General features: G+C 33.8%; 1 protein-coding gene across 7 annotated transcripts in view; it reads left to right on the forward strand.

Moving 5' to 3' along the window:
- The window catches only part of RUFY2 (RUN and FYVE domain containing 2), a 38681-nt gene extending 15469 nt beyond the window's left edge, over nt 1–23212 (forward strand). For 6 of the 7 annotated variants that reach the window (XM_072971410.1, XM_006212907.4, XM_072971409.1 and 3 more), the window contains 10 exons: nt 487–588; nt 731–847; nt 1538–1705; nt 2913–3010; nt 5437–5556; nt 10810–10939; nt 11246–11340; nt 17166–17214; nt 20941–21018; nt 21114–23212. In XM_072971410.1, the coding sequence (XP_072827511.1) occupies nt 487–588; nt 731–847; nt 1538–1705; nt 2913–3010; nt 5437–5556; nt 10810–10939; nt 11246–11340; nt 17166–17214; nt 20941–21018; nt 21114–21257 (1101 nt within the window). In that variant the 3' untranslated portion in view covers nt 21258–23212. Of the gene's footprint in view, nt 1–486; nt 589–730; nt 848–1537; nt 1706–2912; nt 3011–5393; nt 5557–10809; nt 10940–11245; nt 11341–17165; nt 17215–20940; nt 21019–21113 lie in introns of those variants that run through there. The other variant, XM_072971411.1, reaches the window with a different exon arrangement.
- Nucleotides 23213–23263: the final 51 nt, after the last annotated feature.

Raw genomic sequence — 23263 nt, forward strand, 5'->3', positions numbered from 1 at the left:
ATGTTTAACTCTGATGACGAGAGTTAAATACGGATCTCATTTAGGGTGGTCAGTCATTCAGTGTGCCCAGATTTCACAAGGGTGTCCTATTTGGTTATCATGAATGTCTGTATTACATTTTCAATAATAGCACAACGTTCTTTCCTTACAGGTGTTTTTGTCTTTATATAAGGCTTTACAGTATTACTGTTTAACACATAGTTCTTTATATGCTTTCTCAGGTACTTTGTATTCAGGACATAATGCAAATTAGATAAGCATAATATAACACTACTAACAAAAGGAAATAGAAATGAGTATAATTTCTTTAATTGGTATCTTGAGATAATAGCACATTTTTCTTAGGAAAGTTTCTGTAGATGTGAGAGACATTTTACGAGTTATAGGATTTTATTTTCTGCTGTTTATAGCCATGAACATAACATGTAAAGCAAGTATAAGTAAAGATGTTTAAGATATTTTTTCTTGCCTCTGCTTCATTTTTAGTTAGCAATAGCAAAGAACAATATCATTAAACTCCAAGAAGAAAATCATCAATTACGAAGTGAAAATAAATTAATTTTAATGAAAACACAGCAGCATCTCGAGGTAAGTATAGACTGATTGTAAACAGACTGTCTTGCATTAGAAATTGACACTTTTGGGGACTTTTGCATAGGCTGGATATTTCTGTGCTGTATTAATTAATAGTAGTGATTATAGCATAAAAAGTTTTATGTTTTCTTCATAGGTTACCAAAGTAGATGTGGAAACTGAGCTTCAAACATATAAGCATTCTAGGCAAGGGTTAGACGAAATGTATAATGAAGTAAGAAGGCAGCTCCGAGATGAATCTCAGTTAAGACAGGTGGGTTACAGTAAAGTTAAACCAGCAAAAATGATAATAATAATTTACCCTTAAGCAAGCACTGCTTAAAATCTCTTTCAACCTTATCTACCTTCATGTGGGATAACATAAATATCTTTGTAACCAATCCAGGTCAAGAAGAGGGTATTGCAAGCTTTTCCATCTCTTTTGCTCTTTGTGTTTAATGTTAGGATCCTTCTGATGTAAAATTCTTTAAGAGAAGAAATTAAAACTGTGAAATGGAATTTTTGAGTTATCTCTGGCTTTTATTTATATAGACTATTCCATTTTTTTTGAGGAAAATTAATACTGAATTTATGAAGCATTAAAATACTTAATTCTTGAACCAGTAGAATAGTGATAATTAGCAGAATCTGCAAGATGCTTTCATTTAACAAAATATGCATTTAAAAATATTTAGAATGTTGGTATAGTGCCTGGTTGATTCCCTTTTGTGCGGCTTATAAGGAGTAGTCTAGGGGGGTTAGTATAGCTCTGATGGTAGAGTATATGCTTAGCATGCGTGAGGTCCTGGGTTCAATCCCCGGTACCTCTATGAAAAAAAAAACAATTGAAAAAAAAAAGAGTAGTCTGCATAGTGAATAGAACCTCTTGTTCTCATTAACTGTTGTGTATCTGATTTTGACATCTTGAAGTGCTGTGTGAATTTAAGGCTATGTTGAATTGCAGGATGTGGAGAATGAGCTAGCGGTACAAGTTAGTATGAAACATGAAATTGAACTTGCTATGAAGTTGTTGGAGAAAGATATTCATGAGAAGCAAGATACACTGATAGGCCTTCGGCAACAATTGGAGGAAGTTAAAGCAATTAACATAGAGATGTATCAAAAGTTACAGGTAAGGAATTTTTTTTTTATAATTAAAAAAATTTTTTTAAGATTTTTGAGTAAAAGTAGATTTATTCTGAGAGATGTACACTCCAGAGAGGCCACAAGGCAGGGTTGGAGGGGGTGGGGGCATGGTTAAAGTAAGAGTAGATACACCATAGACAGAGTGTGTGTTGTTTCAGAAGACAAGAGAGAGCGACCAAGGAATGTTCTTAAACTCTTGGAATTTCTTGTTATATAAATTGAAAATGAATATTTGTATGAAGGATTTGGTTTTTAAGAGATGAACCCATTTTTAACTCTCTCATGTCAATAATAAAAGCCAGTGACTTTTTTCCTAAATGGAAGCTTAAGAAATGTAGCAATGTGAACAAGTTCATGCTCTATAGTGCAGGGAACTATATTCAATATCTTATAGTAACTTATGGTGAAAAAGAATATGCAAACGAATATATGTATGTTCATGTATAACTGAAGCATTGTGCTGTACACCAGAAATTGACACAACATTGTAAACTGACTATATACTTCAACGAAAAAAAAATGTATATATATAAAAGAAAAGAAATACAGCAATGTGAAAGAACAAACAAAGTCACCTATCTGAATGTGTTTCTTAATGCTGAAAGGTTAACAGTATGAAGATTAAATCTTTTGGAAAAATTGAATCTAAATATGCAAGACATTTTTGTCAACTTCTTTACACAGTATAGTCCTGAGAAGGATTTAATTTTAATTGAATTGCTTTACTGTAATTGTTACAAATATTCTAATAAAGTGCCATTGTTATTTAGACTTGTTGCCAAAAGCTCTTTACAATTTAGTTTGAAAAATAACATATTTTACAAGAGTTTATTCTGTTACCTTCTGAAAACAAAGACGGCAGAATGGCTTTTTTAAAATTACATTTTATTTTTATTTTTTTCTGTCTGTCTTTTTTTTAAATGGAGTTACTGGGGATTGAACCCAAGACTTTGTGCATGCTAAGCACGCACTCTACCACTGAGCTGTTTTCCTCCTCCTGTTTATTTAAATGAAAACTAGCAATATGACTGCTTTATATCTTAGTATTTTAATATACAAATAAACTCTGCTCATCTCAAAGTAACAATCCCATAGCAAAATGGGTATACAAAAATGGTATACGAAACTTATAAATATTCAGGTTTAAAAAGTCAAAGCCACTATAGCTTTTACACTATAGTTTTTCTCAATAGGGTTCTGAAGATGGTTTGAAAGAAAAAAATGAAATAATTGCCCGACTAGAAGAAAAAACCAATAAAATTACTGCAGCCATGAGGCAGCTGGAACAAAGGTACAGCATTTCCAGCCTTAGTTTCTTTTTTCTTGCTTTATCCCCCTTTTCTTTATTCAACTCTGACAGCTGCCACAAAAACCATTGGGAAATTTTAGATTAGGACTTTTTTTTTTTAAGCCCAGCAGAATTTTGCCTTTTTTGTTTTGGTTGTTGCATGGAATCAAGTTGCTTCATATTAGTCTGATTCATTTGAACTTTCCATTTTGTAGATTTATTTTAAAAGGCCTAATGTCGGCAATTTCGTGTGGTTCAATCTATTACATAAAACAAATACACAAACAAAACCTCAAAAAAGTGAAAAACAAACAAATCCATGGGGGAATTATCCCTGATTGATTTCCATGCATATTGATTGTCATATACTTTGTCATTCACCATCTCTTTATCTGAAGTCAGGCTCTCTGAGTTGGCAGTTTAGTTGTGTTTCTTTGAGCTAGGACCCTCACCCCAACCCAAGAAATAATTTTGTTTAAATTGAATTGTTTTATATTGGCATTTTTCACTTTTATTGTTGGAAAATGTAATGTATTTCCATTGACCTGTCATGTTGGTGTCAACATATGTCTTATCATTGCTTTCTTTGAATCTACTTATGAAAAACATAACTATTAATGCTTTATTGACATGAATATTCTTTTATTGACATCCTCTTTCTTCTTTTTTCTTTTTTGTTTTCTTTATCCCCATTTTTACATTTTGGACATCTTTATTACCTTTTTCTGTCTTTGATTTCTGTCCATTCCATTATGAAGTGACAACGATTTATTAACTCAAACTAGAACAATTGCAATGTCATTGGTGAAATGTGCCAGCAGTGACACTCAAGACCAGTACAAGCTGGTCAAAGATATATCTTTCTGAAAACCACTTGTACTTAAACAGACTTAAAAGAGAATCAACAATTTTATAATATATTAAATAGAAAAGAATTTATGCTATTATGTATTCTAAATGGGTATTAGAAACCCTGTACACTTCTTGATTGGCTGCTGTGGTAATACGTTGCCATAAAGCAAAGTGGGTGCACTTGGATTTCCAAAAACACATTCCTGAAACCTTGTGCACAAGGGCAGACTTGAGTACTGACCCTTTGGAGGTCAGGATTTTCAAATGCAATTTTATCTTTTTAGCTACTTTTTGACAGAAAATATAAAAATTGTTTTAAATAAGTTAACCTTTGGTTTCACAATGTGTTGGCACAGATTTTTCCCCCCAGTGGCCCACTTTTTGCCTACTAGCTCCTTGACTGATTTTTTTTAATATGTTTTAAAATACTTTATAACCCAGATTGGCCATCATCTTGTGCTTTAGCATCTCAATTTTCCAGTTCTCATTAGCCCTCTTCTATGATAGCACAACTTCAAGGCCTACCTCACTCTGGCTATTATTTTAGTTTCTGTAACTTTAGAGAAAAGTTTGGGTCTCCCATCTCCCCAACTTAATATTTTAAATTTAGATTTAGAGATAACTTGAATGTTACTTTCTTTCCCTTGGAAGTGCCATTTATCCTTCTGAAGTGTGTGAGGGTTGCACCACTGGTATGATTTTAAGGAATAAAAGAAGAGGTAATTTTTTTGGTTAGTTGAACAGTTATTTCTCTTATGATTCCCTATAAGGACTTAATGTCCCTTGAATACTTGGGAGATGTTTTCTTATAAAAGTAGTGAAGTTAAATCTGAGAAATCCCAGATGGCCATAGGAGGCAAGGGCTGGAGCTAAATAATCATTAGGCAGGGAGAAGCAACAAGTTACAGATAAAAGCAGAAAAAAGAATTCACATTTTAAGCTAATTTTAAAAATTCAGTGATGAGGAACAAAAGTGATCTCTAGAGAATGTTGCCAACTAAATTCTTTTGAATTTTAAAACACACACAGAGCTTTGGCATAATTTAGTAAATGCATAAAGATTCTATAGGGAGGACTTGGCTGTTACTTGAAGTGATTGCAGGTCTTTGCTCTTGGCCTTGTAGCACACTTGATTCCTGGCATACACATCCTAGCAAAATATATAACAATATGGCTTCTTCACCTAGTATAAACATAAGTACTATGCTCTTCATGGTTTTGTAAAAAATAAAAATAAAAAAGGCAGTAATGCATGTATTATACTCTGAAAGTTGATTCATTATGCTTTACATAAGTGGTAAAGGCTGTATTGCTTTGCACTGTTAATTATGAACAAGAAATAAAACAAATTTGAAGATAGTATTCTGGGCATATTATATGTTATACTGAAAAAAAATCACAAAGCAGTTTCTAGACATTGTGTGGCTCTTCACGTTTGAGTTTGTGAGTTTTCCCCAAACTTTGTTTTCATTTAGAAATGTTTCTATTTCCCCATTTTTCTTTTATTTGTCTTCTTCACCCTTTTACACCCTAGTTCTAGCCTCAGTTTTACCCAAAGTTGATTTGAATTACACCAGATTGCAGCAAGCAGAGAAGGCGCAAATGGACACTGAAGATGAGGACAAGAAATATCTACAAGAATGTCAGAGTAAATTCGAGAGTTTGCAGAAACAAATCTCTCAAAAGGAGAAACAGCTGTGAGTATTTCACTCTTGGAAACAAATACTTATGTTAACATCCTTCTACCCCACTACGGTGTTTTTTATCCCCCCGCACTTAATGGTAGAATATCTACATTTTCCTTTATTTAATAATACTGGCTAGATTGTTCTACTTCAAAAATAAAAAAAAAGAAAACATAATTGTGATAAAACTTATGTTTTTGCTCCCTTTATTATTTATAGAGTACTTTCAACTGTCTTGCTGTCTTCTTGCTCAAAGAGAGTTTTATTCCTCCTGCTATTCTTGAACATTAATCGATGGACATTATGTTTCTAGATACTGAGGATAATAGGCCTTTGTAATCCCAAGGACCTTATATTGTCAAAGAACATGATGTTTTCTGAGAGCTTTTTTATTAGTACTTCATGTGATAGATCTATACATCACCAGCTAGGAAAGATGTCAGTATATGTCACTGAGTTGAAAAAAGCAAGTTATAGATAGTATGCTAAGTATTATCTAATTTTTTAAATAAAATTAAAACTGTGCATATGTGTATATTTACTATACATAGAAAAGAGTTTGAAGAATACAGATTCTGGGAAATAATTATCTCAAGACAGTGATGACAGATTGACAGAGGCATTTGAGTTTTCACTACTGGTATCAACATTTTACTACTTTAAGGGAAGTGTGGAAGCATTAACTCCACTTAGGTCTTTTTAATCTCTCCCCTTTACAGTATAATTTGCTTAAATATTTCTTCTGTGTAATATTGAGAACCACATCAGACAATGTTACAGTTTGTGCTTCAACTATTAAACATAATTTTAAAAACTCTCTATTGTTCTGTCTTTGTTCCTGATGCTCCAAGTTTCCTTCTTTGTGTCTGAAGATCTTTATTTAGCCATTCTTTTAGGGTACGTTTGTTGGCAACAAATTTTCTTAGTTTTCTTTCATCCAAGGAGTTCTTGATTTCACTTTTATTTCTGAAGGATATTTTCAGAATATCCTTGGAATTCTGAGTTGACAGTTCTTTTCTTTCGGCACTTGAAAAGTGTTGTGCCACTTTTTTTTGGTCTTCACAGTTTTTGATGAAAAGTAGACTGTCATTTGAATTATTGTTCCTTTTAATTACCCTCAGGATTTTCTTTGGGTTTATCCTATTTGGACTTTAGTCAGCTTTTTGGATCTTCAGGTTTATCTTTGCCAGATTTGGCATATTTTCCACCATCATTTCTTCAGGTATTTATTTCAGCTCTGCCTGCTTTTCTCCTCTCCTCTGGGACTCTGATGTCATGAATGTTAGATCTTTTTTTTTTTTTTTTAATAGTCCCACAGGACCCTGATACTCATTTCTTTTATTCTTTCTTTCTTTCTTTTTTTTTTTTTTTCTTTTTGGTCTATTTTCTCTCTGTTGTTCAGATTGGGTAGTTTCTGTTGTTCTGTTTTGAAGTTCATTCATTCTTCATCATCTTAATTCTTTTGCCCATTCAGTGAGATCGTATTTTTCAGTTCTAAGATTTCCATTTGACTGTTTATATTTCTTCCTTTTCTCCTGTCCAAAATATCCTTCCTTCCTTCCAAAACTTCCTATTTATTAATTTGTCTCAAGCATATTCTTAATTGGTCGTGGGAGCATTTTTATGATGGCTGCTTTAGAATTCTTGTCAGTTAATTTCAACATCTGAAATGTTGCTGTCTGTTGATTGTTTTTTTCTCATCCAAGTTGAACTGTTTTCTCGGTCTTGGTACGACAGGTATTTTTCAGTTGCACTATGAATTTTGGGAATTATGAGACTGTACCTTACTTAAATCTTATGTTTTAGGAATTCTCTACTGAAACCACACCAGCAGGGGAGTGTGGACACTGACCCTTCATACCATCTGGGGGTAGAGGCCCAGGACCATCCTGGATGCAATGGAGAAGGCTTCCTAACTACTGGGCAGGGATTGAAACCTGTGCTTTCCACTCAGTCTCCATTGACACTATGGGGAGAGAGAGTGGTGCCTCGTTACTGATGCAGGGGGATGAAATTCTGGGCTCCCTGTGTAACTTCCACTAACACCATACAAGTAGATGGGGAGAGATATTATTGTTGGGTGGTGGTAAAGTCGAGGCTCCCCACTTGGCCTTCTCTGATACTACCACAGTGGGGATTGGGAGGGACACCTCATTATTGCCACATAAGGCTGGAAATCTACGCTTCCCACATGGCCTTTGCTGACAGTGGTTGGGGGTGGGAGTGGTATGGTTTTTTCCTCTGATGTTTTGCTGGAACTAACATTTATTGTTGAAAAGTTTTCTATCATGCTAGACTGCCTGTTGCTAGCTCTTTGGCAGGAGAGAATAGGCTTTTCTTGGGGCTTTCTCCATCTGTACCCATTGCTGTTGGTGGGTTATAGGCTTCAACACCCAGTGTGAGCTATATAAGAGGCAAAAAGAGGACTCAGGGAACTCATAACCATGTTATGCCTTGAATCCTGGAGTTTCTAGCTAGTCTGCCTTCTCTCGCCCTTTCAGTCTTATGTTTGTTTATATATAATGTCCAGGGTTTTTGGGTTTTTTTTAACTGTACTTAGTTGGAACGATACATAGAAATGTGTTTACTCCATATTGTCCAGAAGCAGAATTAAGTTCCTTTTAAAACTACCACAAAAGTAACATTTTGAGAAACTGTTATATAGAATAAGGCTTTAGGCCAGGGGATACACTACCTTGCTTGGAAATTTGCATCATTTGTACATTGTGAAACTAAACAACCCTCCCCCCCACCCCCCAAAAAAAAACACTCAGCAAACAAACATTTTTTCTTAATTTTAAGACTTTCACAAAAGTCTTAGAAACAGAAATCACAAGGAACATTAAGTCATCAAGTTTATTAATGGTGCCAAGGGTTTTGTTTAAATCCCTGTGCCCTGCCAGATGGAAAAACATGAAAAGTAAGATTGGAACACTGTGCCAGTCAATAGAATACAATCTTGAAACTTTAGTACTCTGTGTTACTGAATCACTTTCTAGAGTTTGACGAATCTGATACTTACTCTGCAGTGATGCAGCCATTTGATCCTTGCCCAAAGGATGACCCAAATAATGCTCCAGGGACTGTGTCCTTCCCTTACCCAATAAGACTTGAGTATAGCTGCAGAGAGCTGTTTGTCCCTGCTGAAACTGAAAGTAATTTTCTCAGTGCCATTTTGGTAGAGCATAAACACGTTAACGACTTTGGAGATTGGGGGAATCCCTGATGGCTCAAAAAAATTGGAACTGTTTCTATAGAAATAAGCAGTTAGGATTTTGTCCAAGAAAAACAAATTCCATTTTTTCCCCTAAAATGGAAATAACTTTTTTGGTTTCTGATTATGAAAATATTACATGTTCTGGCTAAATGTGAGAAAATATGGAAAAAAGTGAAGAAAACAGAAATTGGATATACCTTTTTTTTTTAACATTTTGATAAGTATTCTTTTTTTCCCAAGGCATAGATTTTTTGTTTTGTTTTGTTTTTAGAAAGTGTCATGTGACATGCTCTTTAGTATTTTGTCTACTGTATTTACTACATCATGGACATTGTATAATATTAATTAGTGTAAGTCTACACTATCATATCTCAGTTAACCCAAAGGAGTCATTTAGCTTGAAAAATTTGCTTTATTGTTTGAGTTTGCATATCTTTGATCACTAGTGATGGCCTTTTGTATTTATTTTGTGAATTGCCTGTTCATATCATCTATTTATTTCCTCTGAGGTATTCAGCTTTAATATTTATTTTAAAGAGCTTTTAATATATTTACTCTAGGTCTTTCACATATAGTGAAAATGTTTTCTAAATTTATAGTTTATGGGGGCTGGGGGTGTATAGCTCAGTGGTAGAGCACATGCTTAACATACATGAGGTCCTGGGTTCAAATTCCCAGTACCTCCATTAACAGAAATAAAAAACCAAACAGTGTTTCTAGAAGAACACACTTTATAAAAAACAAAACAAAACACTATATATAAACTTACCTATTTATTTATTTTTAAACTTTGTTCATAGTGGTTTTTTCATTTAGGTATTTTACATTTTTTTGTAGATATATTTTCCCTTTTCTTCCTTTATAGTTTCTGCCTTTGGTGGTCAACATGTGTTTTAACAATATATTTAAAATAACTTAAAAACAAAAATTTTCCTTTGCTTTTTCACTCAGTTTTTTTTGATTCTCGATGGTGAGGCTGCTCAGCAAGGCACTCTATACTGTGCTTACTTCAGTGTTAGTTACATGAACCTGTCCATCTGCATCCCTTTTAAATTTGTGGTGAAATAGTATTTATAATAGTTTTTTAGTTCCATTTTGCAGTATCTTGTCTCTTCAACCTGAATTATAAAATCTAAAATTTACTTCACTGAAAAAAAATTTGGCTGTAGATGGAAATGCTAACTTTATGAGGAAACAAAAATAATCATAATATTAACATAAAAATATTAAAATAATGTAGTACTGTGATAGTCTCAATATTACAATATTGTAATTAAAATGTAAAGTATTAGTAACTACAATATTATTAGTCTATGCCTCACCTGTTAGAACTATTTATGAGCAATAATTATTGAAATTATTTTTGGGGTCATCCTACAATGTAAGAATTTGACTACTTTTGTTTTTCCAGCTATCACCTGTTGTTTGAATGATGAAATAAATAGTGCTTTCAAATGTGAACTGGCATTTCCAGGCAGTGTGGAGTTGTCCCCAGTGTCTCCTTGGTCTTAGATCTGTCCTGTAATTGGTCAGCTGCCAACAGTAATCTACAAAGTAGCACTTGGCACTGGGGCCGATTATTCTGTTACTGGTGTTTAATTGATTTGGTGGTTGCTGTAATTCTTATGTCAGAACAGTATTTTTCCTTAGTTTCTTGTAAAAATTTTTCTCATGGCACAGAACATGTAAATAATTAAAACCCTGTATTCCTCTCCTTGATTCCATTCCTAAGATGTAACCAGTTTTAATAGTATTGTGTGCCCTTTCCCAGGCATTTTCTATGCTTATACAGCATTTATGTATACAGAATTAATAAATGACAAATTATCATTTAGCAAGGGGTTTTTGCGATCAACAAATTAACTGACACTTTGAGATCTGAAAACCCTATGCTACTGAACTTGTTTTCTAAAAGATATTTGTGAAAGAAAATACCTGAAGAAATGCATTACAAAGGTGGAAGTAATCAAAGAAATGCTCTTAAAGAATACATACAACTGTCATGTAAGAAATAGCACTGAGCTTTTCTGTATGATTTGTCATTCAAGGGTGCAGCTGGAAACCGATTTGAAGATTGAGAAGGAATGGAGGCAGACTTTGCAGGAGGATCTTCAAAAGGAGAAAGAGGCCTTATCTCATCTTAGAAATGAGAGCCAACAAATCATTAGTCTTAAAAAAGTAAATAATGGTGGTAAAACTTTTAAAGTTCTGTCTTGATGAAAGTCATTTAAAAAGAATCAAATCATAATTTATATTTATACCAAGGAAACAGAATGTACTGGTCATCTTTAAAAATATCACTCAGGAGATTAAATAAATGGAAAATGGTTGGTAGTCTAGAGCAGCTATGAAAGAGTTTTGGACGTGTAGTTGTTATCTTTTATAAAACGCAAAAGTATACATATTCCTATCCTTTAATGGTGTGTATACAATGTGAAGTTTTCTTGTTTCTTGTAAATTGCATTTTCTCTTATTGTTTTGAAGGAGTTCCTTAACCTCCAGGATGAAAATCAGCAGTTGAAAAAAATATATCATGAACAGGAGCAAGCTCTTCAAGAACTTGGCAACAAACTTAGCGAGTAATTTCTCTTTTTTCCTTCAACTAACTATTCATTGACTTTTATAAAGGTATGAGTGTGCCAAACCAAATAGGCAGGAAAGTTTAAGTATAGAAAAGATATGAATTATTAAAAACAAAACCAAACAAAAACTTTAAAGATTAACAAATAAGGGTGTGGATTGGAGAGATTTTGTTAAAAGTTAGGTTCATTTTTAGTAGATCTTAGCTCTAAACATTTTCCGGTAGATGAATTCTAAGACTTGTTTAATTTCCTCAAATCAGAGAGTTCAGAAGTTCATTTAATATATTTTTCTCAGAGCAAAAGCCAAATTTTCAAAATACCTAGAGAGAGGTTTTTCAGACTGTTGAGAAAAGGAGCCGGGGTTGTGAAAAGTGGAGGGTGTTTTATGTCATCCTGAGTTGGGCTTAACTTCATACAAAGTGGTGATTCTGTTGCAGTAAAGTGTTACTGGGTTCCTCTAAAGACAAGAAGAAGTGGCATTCTGTCTCCCTCATATTTTCCTCCTGGTCCACATGGTCCGTGTTGTGGATTAGCTTCATCTTTATGCCCTGATTGAACATATTGCCAAGTATCTCGGGCAAATTCTGGAAGTTTAATTTAGTATTGAATGTTCCAATGTCACATTAAGAAAAAAAGTAGTGTCACTTTAATACAGAAAGATAAAAGAAAGCTACCATGACCTATAGTCCTATCACCTGTCTTTGATGTTTTATATGGTTAGGAAATTTAGATAGCACCAAAAGCTATAAATTAAACAATTGCCTTCCTTCTCCCAAGTATCAGTCCCTAAAGTTAGCTAACCTCAGAACAAATCTATACATAAGGATCTTATTATATATAGAGATATGATTATTAGCAATATACATGTCATATATATATATTGTAAAAATTAAACTCTATTGAAATCATACTGGAATGGAGACTTAATTGCTGAAGATGGGATTCCATTAAGAAGTCTTGAGACCAATTTTACCAAGGGCATAAGAAAGAGTAGTTCACTGAACCACAAAAGGAAGTATCAGCTTAAAAAATGAAGATATTTTTTCTACAGATTCAGAGGACAGTTTGCATTGTGATTCCGATAAGCAAGATTTTTATTCTAATCTGGCATCCATTTATTGAGCACTTTGAGCCAGACTGGTTCTTTTTTCCTCATTTATTCATTTGACAAATACTATGTGCAAGGCACTATTCTTAAGTGCTAGGAACTCAACCGTGAACAATCTCCACAACAAAAAATTAACTTTGTTTACATTTATTAATATTAAAGCAGATTAGTTAAACAAGGAGTGTGTGTTACTTTTCACTCCTCTCCCACTCAATGCTAGGGACTTCATGGTTGTATTAAAGGCATGATCAGTTGAATGTCCAGATAGCTAAATTCAAACTTCTGTTGTTTTCCTTCTTCCTTTAGTCAGGTTCATTGATTCTCAAATTTTAGTTAGCAAGAAAATGACTGCTCAAGGTTAGATACCGTCAAAAATCTATACTGAACTTTATGGGCTATTTAAGGATTTTTCAAGGGTTATTTTGACTACTAAATTTCTCCCTTGTATACTAACTGCATGCCTAATCCCTGTGTAACGGCACCATATGCAGTTTCTTCTGAAATTTGTGTTTTTTTGTTTTGTTTTGTTTTTACTAAATATGTGTTGAGATTTTTCTATATCATTACATAAAAATATTCCATAGCATGAACGTGCTTTAATTGAAACTCTTTCTAATTCTTTTCTTTTATAAACATACTGCTGAATCCTTATATTTGTGTTGATGTATCTTGATATACTTTAATGAGCATATCTGAAGAGTCAGTTCCTAGAGGTGGTTGCTGGGCCAAAAAGAATGTGCTTTAGAATTTTTTCAGTATGGTGATGGACGATAACTGGACTTTTGGTAGTAATTACTCTGTAGTGTATGCAGATTTTGACTACAATGCTGTATACCTGAAACTTAGATAACAAAAAAAAAAAAGCAAAAAAATTTTTGATACTGCCAAATTACCCACCATCTTCAATGTTAGATCCCCTCTAATAGTAGGAGAGAGTGCCTGGTTTTGCTCGTCTGATAGTTGAAAATCTTAACTGTGAGCAGGCTTGCACATCTATATTTGTTTTCCATTAGTATTTGTATTTTATTTATTTGTAGTTTTCTATAAACTGCCTGTTCATATCCTTTGCATAGTTTTGGGGTTGGATTGCTCATCTTTTTCTTATGGGATCTTTGTAAGTCAATTGTTAAACCCAGTGTACATCTTTTTTCCGAGTTTGTCTGTTGTTTTATAATTTCATTTTTGATAATGTTTTTTCTTCGCTAATGATTGAATTTTTATGATGCATATTTATTAGTTTTCCTTTACTGCCTCTAGGACCATAATCCTTAAGATGTGGGTAGGATCAATTTTGAGTCAGAACGTATTTTATCCTCTCTCAACTCTGGTTCTCTTCTGCACTGACAAGAATTTAATCAGGGCTGGAGAGACCAGTGGCCTCTAGGAGTTTTTATATCACTTTATCTGCTACAGTACTTAAAAATTTTTTTATTGAAGTGTAATTGATTTACAGTGTTGTGTTAATGATGAAACACTTTTGCTCTTCCTCTTCATCCTCGTACTCCCGTGATTATATGTTATCAGATTGAAATTAAGTAAAAACAAATTATTCTCTAATACACAAGATGATGACTATCTCTAAAAATCTATTGTGTGCACATTTTATTGTCTCTTTTCTATATGTCAAGAGAAAAGATACTACTAATGTACTAAATAAACCTCTGGAGGTAAATTAGCAGCAACTAATTCAGCCATTGCTGTGAGTCACTTTCAGACAAGAAAAAAATGTATTTATGATGAGGGACTGAGGTTGGACCAGTACTTTTTAGCCTTTGCTTCTAATTTACCAGAATTGGCTTTAGGGTTTTTGTAGACCATTTGGGGGTTGCTTAAAATGGGGTTGGAGGGGGAAGGTCTTGCAGGATAACGTGAAACATTTAATTTTGTTGAAAGGGAAGATTAATATTTAAGGAAGAGTAGTTTTTTAACTTACCATTCAAGATCTGCATTTTCAAGTTACGACTAAATTTAAAAATTAGTATTCATTAATATCACTCACAGGAATAAATATCCGCCTATGGTTTACCAGCTGTGTGACCTAGGGCCGTTTGTTTAACTTCTTAAAGCCCATTTCTCCATTTATAAATTGGAGAGTTATAAAATCCCTATAGGATTCTTTTTCTGATTAACAGAATATGTATGTGAAAGCACCTAGCACAGTACCTTTCCTCATTGCAACCAGACTGTCAGTTTTCTTGTTTTTAAGATGAGCAGGCTGGATCTGACAATTACTCTCCAGTGCTTACATTCTGAACCAGCAATTTTAAATGTAAATAATTAACTGTAATTAGAAAAATACTTTTAATAATGAAATATTTACTCTTAATTGGTTTATTGAGGGATTCTTAATAAGGAGAAATTTTGATAGATTTTTGAAAGGCTTTAAATGTTAGTCTGTCTACTACAATTGTAACTTAGAATAACTATCTAAAGAAATGAAAATAAACTTGAACTATTCATATTTGAAGAAAACATGGAAAATGTGAAATATTAGGATTAAATATTCAAGGAAGAAAACCTAGATCCATCTGTGTCATAATGACATAATGATATAATGACTGTTTAAAATAACTGAACTATGAAAACAGCTTTTCCCTTTATCCTCATCAAGGCTTAAATTCCAACAAGAAAAACTTTTAGTTTAAAAAGAAATTACTAAATAAACAACAAGCACAGGGAACTATATTCAATAGCTTGTAATAACCTATAATGAAAAAGAAAAGTATATAATTGAATCACTATGTTGCATACCAGAAACTAACACAACATTGTAAATCAACTATACTTCAATAAAAAAAAGAAATGACCAGATTAAAAAAATAAAAAATAATTTCCTTTATTTAATTTTTCTTTTTTAATTTATTAAGACTCTTTCAAATGTAGTATTCTGTAAATACTATTCTTTCCATATAAAGAAACTTATACATTTTTTTCCCCTCAAAGCAGGAGTTTCAGAATTACCAGAGGCTTGTATAATTTATGGGAGTTTTCTTATAGTGTCATAATTGATTGTATCACATTTATTATATTCTTCTGTTTTATTTTGACCCTTCTCTATGCTTATTCTCATGCCACAGTCAAATATTTTCACACACTTAAATACATATCCCTACGCAAAATTTAGTTTAAATGAATACTATAGACATCTGTTTCCTGTCTAGGATGAGGAGAAGGTGTAAGCTGTTCTTGTACATTGTGTTTATTGGGGCTGTAGGTGATACTCTCTACTCTCTTTAGGATACTTTGGCAATTCGTGTCTGGGGGGGCAAGCTTTCTAGAGTTCGTATTTGTGAATAAAGGCATTTTAAGCGAAATATATCAACATCAGGAAATTTTCATAAAGAAGATATTTCCATAGTGAATCCCATTAAGGTATTTTCTGTCCACACTCAGTTTTTCTTTATGGCAGTTACTGTTTTGGCCATTGCTCCAACCAGCAGCAGTTTTCTTTGGGTACATTTTGTAGATACTAATTTAGCCAAGAAAATTGGATTGGTCTGTTAGTATTTTTACATGGTGTAATTTTGCATTGATTTGTGAGAGTCATCATGAGCTAGATAAAAGACTCGCACTTTGTTTTTATGTCTTGGAATAAAGAGCATTTGTAGCGCGAACAAGTGCCTACTGCTCCACTTCAGGGGCAGAGGCTTTACTATTTTATGTACCTTTTGATCCAGTAATTTCATTTCTAAGTTCTTATCCTAAGAAAAATAATACAAATGTTTTGGCCATTTCACTTTTAATGGACAATTTAGTGGTGAAAATTTGGAAAAATTTGAACGTTCAGCAGTAGATAATTACGTAAACTATGTACTTCATATTCTTTTTCATGGAATACCATGTAACCACTTAACAATGTGGCAGGTACTTAATAACAAGTCAGTAACTCTAAGCCTTTCAGGATATTGTTAAGTTGTATGGGAAACTACGTAAATAATGGTTCTATTTGAAATACACATACTCATTGGTGTGTAGAGATTATCATCTTTGGGTAATGGGATCACAGATAATTAAATATTGCTATGTATAACCTGTATCTTCACTAACATGTATTTTCAAAAAGTGAAAAAGTATCACAACTATATTTTCCTTAATGTTTCCACTCTTACCACTGTTTTGCAGCTGCTAGAGAAGTAGTGCGCCTAATGGTTAACATATGGGCTTTGGGGTCACAAAGGCCAGGGTTTGAATCCTGGCTTCGCCAGTTGCCACCTTGTGACTTTGTACAAGTGACTAAACATCAGGCCTCACTTTCTTCATCTTTATAATGAGTGGATGGTGTTTTTTTGTTTTTTGTTTTCAGTGGAGATACTGGGGATTGAACCCAGGACATCGTGCATGCTAAGTACATGCTCTACCACTGAGCTATACCCTCTGTGCCCCCCTATAAAGGTGTTTTTGAAGATTAAATGAGATTATGCATGCAAAGTTTATAGCATAGTGTCTGGCTGTTATTATCATGACCACATGAAAATGCCAATATTCTTTCTTTAAAAAAGTAAATTTTAAAACTTAAAACTATTTTTGGTTTAGGACATTTAGGAAATATAAGAAAATGTTAAATATAACCCCACTAGCCAGAGAAGACTGTTAAAATCATGCAGTAGGTACAATTTTATATGCTATGAAAAATCACTACCTTTCCAGTAAATTACTAGATGTTCTGTATTTAAATATGTGTATTGAAATTTGGACCTATTTGTAATCTTTTCAGATCAAAACTTAAAATAGAAGATATAAAAGAAGCCAACAAAGCCTTGCAGGTGAGTAGAATTGTTTTCCTCACGTTGGAAGGAAATGGATATATGTGAAAGTCTCCAATAGAAGGTAAAGCCTTGTGTACTATTATTGAATGCCAGGCAGAAGCGCTGAATGGGGAGCTTGTACGGTGGGGATCCAGCTCTTCCCTTTACCTTTAGAATCACATTATTAATATTTCTCTTGTTGGAAATGACATTGGAAATAATTTTGTCCACTTACCTACAACGTGTGACATGATAGAGGGAAACTGAATTTGAGAATCCTTAAGTTCCTGTACCAGTCTGTTACTAGTTTTTGACCTTCGTCAGGTCACATATCCCCATGGAGTCTCAGTTTCCTCTTCTTAAATGGGCTTATGATCTTGCGTATAGTTGCTTTGAATATTGAGTAGGTTAATATATGTGAAAATTATTTGGTACTGTTTATCAGTATATGGTTCTGAATGTATCTGGATGCAAGAATCTCTTTACAACACAGGAGAAAATAGAGTATGTGAGTACTTCAATGATAGATGACTTCCTGCTGCACAAGTTACCCATTTTGTGTATCCTAAAGTGTTATGTGAAGGTAATTTAAAAAGTCAAATAGTACTGGAAAGACTTAAAAAAAAAAAAAAGCAGTCTCTTGTTTTTCATCCTCTTGTCCCTTCTCCACCCTAGCTCCTGCCACCAGAAGGGAGCTACTTTCAGTTCTTTTGGTTGTTTCTTCTGGCATTTATTCCCCTATTTCTTAAGTACTATGCAATATATACTCTTCACCCTTAATTTATTTAAACGCATCTATTGCCTGGTTAACACGGTGGATGAGGAATTTTGCTCACTTGCACCCTGGTCTTTCTTCTCTTCACTTCCCAGTGTATATAAGTTTTTGTGAAATTCACTTACTGTGTAGTTTTATTACGACTATCTTTATTGTTCCTTGCTGGGCCAAAGAGAATATAGCAATCATATTTTCTTTCTTTTTGTTTCCTATGGAGTTAATATTTGCCCCCCTCCACCCCTACTCTTTTTAAAGTTTAGTTGTATTTGAGCATCTGAGTTTTCCTATACCTTCAAACACTTCTATAAAATGCTTCATGATAAAATGATAATTGGTTAATTCTTTTTTTTCCCTTGAAGTCATCTCTTCTGGAGCCCCCTGCTTTACGGCTCCTGTGTGGTCTGGCCACTCTTGTCCTCGCATTTCCCTTTGCTGCCATTCATTCTTTTATTTTATTTTTTTACATTTTTTTATTGAGTAATAGTCATTTTACAATGTTGTGTCAAATTCTAGTGTAGAGCACAATTTTTCAGTTATACATGAATATATATATGTTCATTATCACATTTTTTTCCACTATGAGCTACCACAAGATCTTGTATATATTTCCCTGTGCTATACACATAGCTGCCATTCATTCTTAACATTCCCTTTACCCTTCTCATATGGTAGAGCTGCTGTTACTGAAACCCCACAACTTCATTCTTGGTTTACTCCCTTGTTTTGGGCAATGCTTCCTTCAGTAGCCTCTTATTTGCTCATTTTTCTTTTTTGAAACAGCATCCGGTTATTTTATCCCTGAAGATATTCATTATAATTTCTTTAAAGTTTTCTTTTGCAACTGCCATTCCTTATTTCTTCTAAATTCTATCCTCGGGTTTGTTTCTTTGGCTTGAGTACTACTTCATGCCAAATTATTCTTCAAATGTTAGATAATCTCCCAATTTCTATAAAAGGCACAGAAAATCTTGGAAGTACTATGTGTGTTGGTTAGGTCAATGGGGGTGGGTTGTTATAGATAGGTAGGCCTCAACCGTAGAGGAATCTGTTAACTACCAAACTGTTGGGTATTGTCTCCAAATAATGTTAGTATCTACAGGACTTCTCTCTGGGACAGTTGAGTTTCCTGAGAGAAGGGTCCTCTAATAGCCTGTTTGGCAGATTTAAGTTGGGTGGCTGACATTCTGGAATTGGGCAGAGAAAAATTGCCATTTATTTGCAGAGTATTAGCTTGCTCCCTTCTAGTTTTGGTTCTGCTTGTAAATAGCTGTTTCATAGAGGAAGCAACTTAAGCTCTCCAGATCTCAAGTTTTCTTATCTGTAAAGTGAGAGCGCTATAGGTGCTGATCTCTGAGGTCCCTTCCAGCTGATATACTAGGCCTACCCTATAGTGTACAGCTTTTCTCCTTGGGAGAGGGGCAGAGTAATTTCAAACTAAAATAAATCTGGAAATAAGGTTGGAAGGCCAACCTTGATGACAAAAGGTGATTTCTGAATCTAATGATGCTGCTTGCAAATCTGTTTCACATCAGGCTCTCCATGCCTTACAAATATAGCTAGGCAGGGAGCAAAGCTGCTTCCACTAGGGGTGGCTTTGAGACATTCGGCAAATCACTTTCCTTTTCATGGTGTTCATCAAGTTGTATTGGATTATCTTTAAGGCTTTAAACAATTTTTTTAAATTGCTTTAAAAAAAATTCCATGATTCAAGTAGTATGATTATTTGTGTTTGTCTGATATGAGCTATCTAGTTTTTGTTTAAAAGCCTTCACTTAATCCTGTTTTCTGAGGAGGTGTAGACTGCCTCAAGTGCATAACCCAGCACCATTTGTCTTACCTCTGCTATTATCAGATAATAGGTGCTAGTTATTAAGACTGTCTGTGAAGTAAAAATATCTAAAATTAACCTTGGGATCTTGATCTGTGAATGCTTAGTTATCTTTCTTCAAAGAATTCTGCCGTCAGAAAAGTCTTCCAAGAAAACTCAGGCTTTTGAGAACCTATCTGTGGGCTTTTTTGCTTGGCGGATTTTTCTCTCATTAGGTATAAAGGTCCTGTGCCTTCGAGGTACACTTTTGAAGGTGGCACTTGCTCCATCTCCCAAGTTGGAATCAATTATACTTGGTTCTTTGGAAGCAGTGGCAATGTGGCTTAGTCTGGACTGTTTCCAAAAAAGGAACATGTGATGAGATTAATCAGAAGCACTGAGAACTCTTCTTTCACTTGGGTCTCTCATTATTAAACTGGCTCCATCTAACAAAGCTGCTTTCATAGGGAAAAGAATGTACTTTCTAGCCAAGAGCTTGGTTAAGAATGAGTCAAGTTAGAAATTTGAGGTATCAAGTTAACCTCTGCCTGTTTAAGACTTCTTACATTCTCTACTAAGGTTTACACAGTAACTACTAAATTTGTGAATTACAGAAATTTAATAGCTACGTAAAGCTGAACTTAAGGTGAAGTCTTACTTAAAATAATGAACTCAAACATCTGATTTTCAGATTCTCTTCAAATTTTGTGGACTGTGTATAAGGTATATATGCCAGACTCATATGCATTTCACATAGTGAAAATTTATCCTTGGACTAGATATTCCTTAAAGTTCTTAAAAATAATTGCCAACCGTGAGTTTTTTGTTAAAAACATTTTGTCATGGAAATGTTGCAACATACTCAGTTGTATAGAAAAAGAGTAAATATGAACCATTACTCAGCTTCATTATTTATCAATATATGGCCAGTCTTGTTTTATTTATATTCAACCCACATTCCTTTTTTTTCACAGATTATTTTGAAGCAAATTCCACACTTAATCTCAAATAGATTAGTAAATTATGTATCTGTCAAAGAAAAGGACTCTTCCGTTTTGTCTCTATATATATTCCTATAAAATGCTTTTGGTTGAAAATGTTTTCACATGTAACTTTTAGTTACCAATCTTAGCAGTAATATTGACATTTTTCCTCATACTAGGGACTGGTTTGGTTGAAAGACAAAGAAGCAACACATTGTAAACTTTGTGAAAAGGAATTCTCACTCTCTAAGAGAAAGGTAAGGGATGTAGGAAGTGAGTCCAAATGTTTTTGTGCAAGTATGGCTTCTAGTTTTATTCATAAAGTTTTTTCTTTCGTTTTTCCATTTGATAGCACCACTGTAGAAACTGTGGGGAAATTTTCTGTAATGCTTGCTCTGACAACGAACTGCCTTTGCCTTCTTCACCAAAGCCAGTACGGGTTTGTGATTCCTGTCATGCATTATTGATTCAAAGATGCTCATCTAATTTGCCCTAAGACTCCAGAACTAAAATACTTATGTATGAAAAGTACCTACCATGAAAGTTACATATGAACATGTATACAACATATTCAGATAGCCCTTTTTGAGCAGCTTTCAAACAGCATTGATACCAGTTTTACCTTCCAAATATTCAATTTATGGGAATTATGAATTATATAATTTGGTATTTCCTTCCCATTATTCAAAAAGAATTTAACAGGGCATGCTTTCAAGTAACTTTAGCCTGATTGCTGTAATCATGTTAATCTTTTCTTAATGCCATTGAGAGGCCAGATAGCATAGCTAAAACACATTTGCCTTATTTTGTAAAGGCCTTCTTAAAGAAAACAGGGCTTCAGATTGTTTTATTTTCCACATTATCAAATTGGTATTTGATGGTGCCTGTAATTTTCTAAATGCACTTTAAAGCTTCTCACAGTTCTCAGCGGAAAGATTGGAAATACATATTTTAGAAGTATAAATATTCCAACTTAACGGATTTTTCATTAGCTTGGTAAGATTTCAACCTATTATTTGCCCCCCCCCCCTTTGCCCATTATGCATTAGAAAAGACCTTTCCCCTCTTAAGTCAATGTTGTATTTGCTGATAACTTTCAGATAGTGCTTTGAGAGGTATTATTTTCCCTCAACTCTTTTTTGAAAGGAAGTTAAAATTCCATATGCGTTTCTTAGGGAGGGCTCACACCCCTTCTTAGAAGTTGAAACATAAATCCTTCCCTAGAAAAGAATGTATCTGTTAACAGGGATTACAGGCCCCTGATTGATTCTCCTCTAACTTTAAAGGGGAAATCTAAAATGCAGTTAAACTTTGCCTTTGATATGACAGACTTGATTGAAGTTTTGTACTACATTTCCATTCCAGTAACTTAGGAAGCATTACACTGTAGCAGTCCCACTATTACAGTATATATACGGAGTAAATTCACCGTATACCGAACACTTAAGCCAGGGTCCAGAGTAGATGTGGTCTCAGCCCTACCATTAAATACATACTTGGACTATTTCAAGCATGAAAGTCAAAAAACACTAATCTGTTATACTGCTTATAGCATACCAGGAATTCAGTATGTAAAGTTATTCTTGTATAACTAACCATTTAACAGCATCATGAGATTTTGTCTCATTTCAGTCATGCACTTTTGTCTGTGAACCTTCCAAACTTGTAAGTATCGTTCATGTATTACTAGGAGCATTAGTGAATTAATCATGGCCACCTCCCTTCCCAAGATAGGGTTGCTTGTTCGACAAGATCATTTCCTCAAGAGTAGACACTTCCATTAAGGCTTAGTTATTTTTCTAAATTGCCAAAGTATGAAACTGATGTTTTACTTAGATTGATTTTCTCCATAATTCAGTTTTTGAGGTCTTCAGTTAGAACTGACATACAGATTTTTAGGTGGTCTTTAATGTTCTGAAAGAAATGTCTGAGATATGAATTATATATTCTTGGAACTGTTTTGTACTGATGGGGTGGATTGTTTTTATGATTGCTGAAAATGAGAGTAAGCAAAAATGAGAAGTTTCAAATACTGTTTTATTATTACTGCACTTGAAACAAACTTTAAAATGTCATTTTCTGAACTTAAGACTTGTTTCATTCAACAAATAAACCATGATTTTTGTCCCCGTTTAAATTCTTAAATTCACTCAAAACTTACTGCCACTGATTTAGGCTTTTTTGTAGACAGGCTGTTATGACAGTAATACAACTTGCTCCGTTGAGTTTTTGACTCTTCTCTAAGAAACATTTATACAAATTTTGGACTTTATGTTACAGACCCTTCAATTTGTATTTTCTAATTTGTGAACTTCACATGCCATTCCCCCACCTAGGAGTACTACCACAGTAATGCTATCATGGTGCCAAGGAATTGTGACTGTAATTCTTCTAACTGCACTGTTTTAAAATGTGAATTTTATACACCAAATAAAAGATTTGAAAAGATTAGCCTGCTTTAGAAGGCTACTTCATTCATAACATTCTATACTTCTACTGCTT

This window comes from Vicugna pacos, chromosome 11, assembly GCF_048564905.1.
Source record: "Vicugna pacos chromosome 11, VicPac4, whole genome shotgun sequence".
NCBI lineage: Eukaryota > Metazoa > Chordata > Mammalia > Artiodactyla > Camelidae > Vicugna > Vicugna pacos.